Below are 7,390 nucleotides of genomic sequence, written 5' to 3' on the forward strand. Positions count from 1 at the left end.
ACACACATCAAGAAAATTCAGATACCTATTTACTTACTGTTACTATACAAGAATACATATACTAATCAATAAAGTATCAAATGAGCTATTACTTATTTGTAACATTTATTAAACTGTGCAAATTTTTTCATACCTGATTTAGCTTCTTAAACTCAGCTACCTGTGATAAGATATATTCTAAAATGTGTTTTGCAGTACGACCACCCAGTGGAAGTTTATTGGAGATGTTAAGAATATCCCCACACTCGCGAATGTAATATTCCAGGTCTGCATCAGTGCATTTATTGGTCAGTTGTGCTAGTCTGGCCTTTTCTGAACTGAAAGCTTCATCAAGATCAAACAGTTCCAGGGCAGGTTTTGGGAGTTCACGGAAAGAAGACGGAAAAACCTGACACCAACATAAATTTATTAAAAACTCAGTAAACTGGTTAGTTATGTAAATAAATAGCAAAGAACACCTGCTAAAATAGGAAATATGTTACAGCATAAAGATCAATCTCACTCCACTTTTATAACAGCATATGTTGCAACATTAGTACAGTAACAGAAATTAATATTTTAAAACTAAACTAAAATCACAGATTAAAAAAAAAGAATGCTATCTAATGAAACTTTTCAAGTGTATGTTACACTCCACTATAGGAAATGGTACTTTCAAGTTCTTGATCTGAAAACTTACAAAACATTATGAAACTATTTGTATGACTGCAAAAGCTATTCACTTCGTTTATTAAAACAATTGGAAAACAAACATGGATATACATATATGTATATATTTATGGAACTAACTACAGACAAATGTCACATTATACATCTTTTCATAAAAAAAAGTTCTATTCGGAAAACAATTATCATAGAATAGTGATTTCTGGGTCTTGGGTAAATATTATAGTTGCATATATTATTTTCATATTTGTTTTGCAAGCTTAAACTTGTGTACATATATATATATATATATATATGTTTGTGTGTGACTATTTATATATAGTATTAAATGTTTCATTATGAATAACTTCCAACAATAATCTTAGCTACCTCTTTGTAAAATTATATTACTATGTTGAGCTTATTTGAATCCAATGTTAGCAGAAATAAATCTAGAAAAAAATGCATGCATTTACTTATACATCCATTTGACGTGAGACACTGTTTTTATACATGCAAACTGTTTTATTTTGTATACACGAATACCATTACTTACTGCTGGTTGTAATGGAGGTAAAGGAGTTTCAAACTGTGGGCTGATAAGTCGCAATGGTTCATGTTTCATGTTCAGCTGCTCATAGGATCTAACAAATGTAAGTATATGTTACATATAAATTAATACAATAATTGAAATTTTTACACTTGCTTACTGCATGCGATTTGTCCTTCTAACAAACCATGAAGACAAAAAGTTATTGAAATATTTGTTTCATAAATATTCCTACTTAAATTTATACCTTTAAACAAAAATTATAATTATCTTGAAGATAAAAGATCAGCTTTCTGTTATAAAATTCCTTTTTTTTTTTTAAAGATACATCATAAATTTTCCCACTTGACTGACTTCGGTCATTTCACCTGTAACTTACGGCTTGATGGACAATACGTTTCATTAACAGGTTAAGAACTTTATACAGCTTGAGCCAAATGATATTAGACTATTGATGTATCTTTGAAGTAAGTGAATAAATGTTCTAAAAAAAGGATAAAAATGGTCTCCTTAAATTGAAATGAAAAACTAATTAATCATTCAATGTAACTCTTTGGTATATTGTGTCTTAGTTATTATAGCAAGATTTCAGTTGGGCAATCATAACATTGTCAATACTTTTAGGTTTTCTTTCCCCAATCTGATGATTAAAACATAAAGCACATGACCAGATGATTCCATGTAGTGAATACATTACTAGCAAGGTTATTCCACTTTGTGGTTATTCTGTCCCTCAAATTGATAAATAAGATATCCTCTAATAATGCTTGAGGATGGCTTGAATGGGTAATGAAGAAAAACTTTAATATAACTTTAACATAACAGCAAATGTACAACGTTTCGACAAGGTTTTGTCATCATTATTAGCATTATTAGTCTCAAAGTGGGTTCCTCGTCATCAAAACCAAGATCTCCCCTGATAATCTGGAGGCTTATTCTTAAATAAATGGTTTATTATGTTCTCGATTATAATAGACCTGGTAAATGCCTATTTATAAGTAATTATACTAATAAATAGTTTTAAGTGTAAGAAGTATTATTAAGAAGGTTAGAGTATTCTGACCTCTCCTACTGTACTGCATATGATGAGACTGATAAGTCGCAGTATAATAAATCTTCAATTATTATATCCAATACTAAGAACGATATTAATGTTTTAATTGGAAATGCTATCATTTGTGAAATTATCAGCAGAATACTAAATAAATATATTTTTCTTCAGTGAAAAAAAAACATTTTATTGATTGCCACCACATTGTTCCGATCTATATCACCATGTCTGGTCATGCTCTATCTGATGAATGTGCATCTTGACAATAACTCTGCAGTATAATTTACACTGCAAAAAGCTCCATCATAAAACTTTCATGTCTGAAGCACAATGCTGGCTTTACAAAATTTATATAGTGCAAGAGGACAATGGTCTCCTAGTACTAGTCTCAAAAGTCTGATCGCACAAAAATTTAAATGCAATGACTTGATCTGTATTGTCTTCCAATTGAATATCATGAATACTTATTTCATTTTCCAGCTGTTTGAGGTATGCAACAATTGAAAAGATGTGTTATGAAAGCAGCTTTTGTTACTTTCCAGATGGACATCCTTCTTGATCATGTTGTGGACTGCTGCTTGAGACAAGTGGATAGCTTTTGCCACTGCCCTTTGTGTTTGTGGTTTCTCATCTATTGCGAGACATTACACTTGGCTTACTGCAGCTAAGTCATGACTTGCTGCAAGTCTCTTTCTGGATGGTTCTGGTACCCACATTCGATCCATACTCCTTTGTTTTCTAATGCCACTAAATAAAAGTAATATCCCCATCTTGGAAATTTTAAAACCTCTATCTCAATATATTAAAATTTGTGTATGGATATCATAAAGGGCACATACACATCCCAAAGAAACAAATTTTCAGTGGCATCACACTGTTTATGAAACACTAAAAATGTAAACTGTAATTCTGATACAATCCACTTCACTACAGCTTTATATCTGCTGTGGTTGTCATATGACTTGCTGATTTGCATATACAAAATCATTATAATATAATTTATTCTACCCTTCAGTCTGTACTTAAAAACTTAAAGTATTTTTTGTAATTTAATTTCTTTGTGAAAACTCCAACTGAAAGACTTAGTTAAAAGGATTTAAGTAAAACATACCTAATAACTGTTGGTAATATGGTATTGTCCATTGAAAACAGTTTGTTGTCAAAAAGTTTTGTGTAATCTGAAGGAATCTCTTCACTTTCTTGTAAACAGCTAAATGGCTGCTCTGCCAATTTGCCAATGGAAGGGATCATGTAGTAGTCAAATATCTAGAAAGTTTGTTTAAATTAACTCCTGAAAGCTAGGGGTTGATGTAAGTAAATCATAAGCTTAAGTAGAAAACTAATCAATGCAAATACACTTTTAACACATGTCTACATAGTATAGCTTTAGCCAATGAATCACCATATTAAGAATCCAATAAAACAATTTGTGTTATAGCGGACAAATTAGTTTCAGCAGTCCATATCATTTCAAGAATGATTCATTTGAATATACTTTACAAAACTAAAAAAAAAATTATGCAATAATGTACAAAAAGCTTATTTCTCCATGCATGATGTTTAACACTTGGATGTAAAAATGTTTATGGTTTTAAACTACTTGCATACTCAGAAATATTCTATTGGTGGTTACTTTTCACAAAAATAAATAGTTAAATAACAAAAAAATGAAGACTACACAGCTGGACAGAAATATTCTGATTAAATCTTTAATGTTAACTAAATAATCTTAGGAATGGTATATTAGTTGTAATTCTGTCAGAGAGAAAGGTTTTGGGACAATTTTCAAGATATTTAAAACATCATATTAATATTGTACCTATAACAGAAATTATTATGATATATACTAAATAAAGCTGATACTGGAGACATGTTATATAGTTTTAAAATAATCTAATATCTAGCTTTACTTACATACATGACACGTATCCAATAAGTTCAGCATGTTTTAATTAAGCCTGTAGGAGTTAAAACAAAGCCAATATCTAATCTATTTCTATAATTTCATCTTTAATTTACAATAAAACTTTAAAAAAGCATGATCACTACCAATTCAACTCTAATCATGTAAATATTGAAAATGAAATCTTAGTTGTTCTTGTATTTAACATGCGTGCCTTCGTACTTAGGACAAAAGAGAATTCAAACAAGTTAGTGGAAATCTTACCTCAGGATCATCAGAATCAATACTATTTAGCTTTATCTCATCAGATGTTAGAAATTGGAAAATTACATCCTGTAAAACAACAATTGTACTCTATTATAGCACATATAATTATAGATGAAACATGGCCTAAAATAAAATATGTATATGTAAAATTTTAAAAATCAACACAGATGGAATTTTCAGAAGGAAGCTCAACTAACCTCATCTATTCCTACTTGCTCTTATACAAGCTCTAGTAGCAGCCTGATGATGATAACAATGGACAATGGTAAGTTAATATTTAGTGAACTTAGAAATTTATTAGAAAATAAATGTGAAGCCTATCTATAATCTGTTTTACTTCTTGTCACTGAGTTATACCAGTCTTGAGGAATTCCAATCTCTTCAGGAACCCTGGACAAGGGCAAATCAAATGAAGACTAGGTTTCGTACAGTGATGTAATGTGTTTTATCGTAACAATATATCATTTATCCTCTGATCTAAAGTAAACTAACTATACGACAACACAAAAACCTTATTCTGAATATCTAATCGAGTATAACTAAAAGCAAAAATGAAAAGTAGACATAAACATCAGAAAATAACGCACTGACTCATCAGTTGTATATGGTATTTTCAATCATAATAGTTTACCTCTAAACTGTTGGTAAGAAAAAAGTTTGAGTCGTGTAGTTATGAAGAAGTGCTCATCCATTCCCTTGTTTTCAGATGTGTGTGATGTTTTTATCTTTGTATCAGCTTCTATCTATTACTAAAATATTGTTTTATCATTAATTTATATAGCATGACATTGGACAATTTTATTCAGATAGTGCTCATGATGATATAAAACATTTTATAATGTGAACAAAAGGCATTCACTATGAACACATGGAAGAGAAAGCCTTTTGTTCATAAAGGAACAGCATTCTGGGCTCAAAAGTAATTTCCACTTTTGTTGCAGCAAATATGAAACAAAAGTCATTGTTTGATCAGATCCAGCACTTACACAAGGTGTAACAAATTACACTTACACTAACAAATTACACTTACTCAGGGTGTAACAAATTACACTTACATAGGGTGTAACAAATTACACTTACACAAGGTGTAACAAATTACACTTACACAAGGTGTAACAAATTACACTTACACAAGGTGAAGGCAATACAAATTATTGAAAAGAGATAACACTTCAGATAATATAAATCATATTTTTATAAAATCACAAACGGTATTGGCAATTAGCAATCTATCTGTCTGTGCTGTTTATTAACAGCAATAAATTACTGGTACTAGTTTTATTTTTCCACAGATGCTATGACTGGCTTCTATGCATTCCCAAATATTAGCTTCACCAATTGCTGAGAAAAATTTGTAACAACATACGAGTTCTAATTGGAAGAATACGTTATGTGCATGTCCCATGAGAGCTTATCAATGCAAAGAGACACTACTCTACACAGGCTCTACCTTTACGCTAGATCATGACTAATAGCAGTATAATATATTCATGTATTGCTGCCATCTATTGGTGTAAATCAGTAATAGTTATCTCTGAAGGAAAAACTTAAGCATCAGTAAAAGGAAAATTTTTCATTGACACAACACACAAATGAACAAACATAGCTATATTATATCCAATCAGCACATGTACAAAAAGTTGCATTTAAAAACGTCTTCAACTCCACATAAAAACATCAATACAAAATGAAAATGTTCAATATAATTAAAAATAAAGGGAAAATTTGTAAGGCCTATACATTCTGTATATTCAAAAAAGATATAATGTTACAAAGATATACAAGATATCCATAAGATATATATATCTAAAAATAACATTTCCAACCCTCCTAATATACATTTTTCCTAACTTTTGTTTGTACCTACTAATTCACCAAACTATCTCAGATTATTGTAAAAGTTTTTTTTGTCATTAGCAACTTTCTTGTAATGCATATCAAGTAACTAACATAAAACTAAAGAAAGAGAAATATAAGGAATTACCCTGATTTTACTGTTTTCTTCTTTATCTATATATTGATCTGACATCATGTGCACTGATCCAAGAACTGCAAGTTTTCCACCTGAGGACTAACAGTAATGAGAACCATTAGTGCAAACATCTCACTGTAATGCTATTCTATGTGCAGTTTTCCAAAACATTTTCAATATGAATATATATATATATATATGTATATAGCATCATAATTTATAAATACACGACGATGAACTTTTGAAGCTTGATGTACATTTTTTTTCTGGACATACCATGAAACTGACCAATGGTTTCTAAGGTTAAATCTACAGCTAGAAGTAGCAGTTATCACTTCTACATAGGAAGTCCAACAACTAAATGAAAATACATACCAATAAAACATTCATTTTAAGTTCTTAAATAGATAAAAATAGGTAAACTTTATAAAAGTTAACAGTTTCAACACCTTCAAAAACAAAACCTAATTACCTCACTGGCAATAAAATGGGAAAAAGTAAAATGCTTAGTGATAATAAAATGGTGAATTAAATGTGTTCAAATAGGATTGGGACAGTGTTCTAAACAAATGTAGACAAAAGCATGTAGTTTTATTTTGTGGAATGCAAGATATTTTCTGAACATACATATAAACTAGCTAATGTACATGTTCAATACATGTGAAAGACAAAGAGGGGCCAGAATTCGTTTGCATGATTTTCAGCATCAATTGTCTTTTTTATTTTGTTTCTTCAATAGCTCCATTTCATTATTGTTTTAATTTTTCATGTCATTTTCAACTTTTTCTTTCTCTTGCTATAACATTTTATTTCTTGCACTGTTTCTGACTTTTTTAGTTTTATTCAGGATTTATTTTACTAGATGGTGTTAGAAGTGTTCAGTTGAAATGAAAAGCTGAGGTGGCTTAGTGCAGTAAACATGCGATCTTTTAACCTGAATGTTAATCAAATATCTCAAATCCTTGATTTAATCTATTATAGTATTGAAAGAGCTTGCTGTAA

The 7,390-nt window shown here is 30.0% G+C and overlaps 1 protein-coding gene across 1 annotated transcript in view; it reads right to left on the reverse strand.

Moving 5' to 3' along the window:
• Positions 1-7,390, reverse strand: part of LOC106459178 (intraflagellar transport protein 52 homolog) — a 26,387-nt gene that overhangs the window by 4,594 nt on the left and 14,403 nt on the right. The window contains exons 7-11 of the mRNA XM_013918777.2: positions 6,401-6,487; positions 4,414-4,482; positions 3,358-3,512; positions 1,202-1,289; positions 134-388 (exon numbers count right to left, since the gene is read on the reverse strand). Of these exons, the coding sequence (XP_013774231.1) occupies positions 134-388; positions 1,202-1,289; positions 3,358-3,512; positions 4,414-4,482; positions 6,401-6,487 (654 nt within the window). The remainder of the gene's footprint in view (positions 1-133; positions 389-1,201; positions 1,290-3,357; positions 3,513-4,413; positions 4,483-6,400; positions 6,488-7,390) is intronic.

The sequence above is a fragment of the Limulus polyphemus genome, unplaced genomic scaffold (assembly GCF_000517525.1).
Source record: "Limulus polyphemus unplaced genomic scaffold, Limulus_polyphemus-2.1.2 Scaffold572, whole genome shotgun sequence".
Lineage (NCBI taxonomy): Eukaryota > Metazoa > Arthropoda > Merostomata > Xiphosura > Limulidae > Limulus > Limulus polyphemus.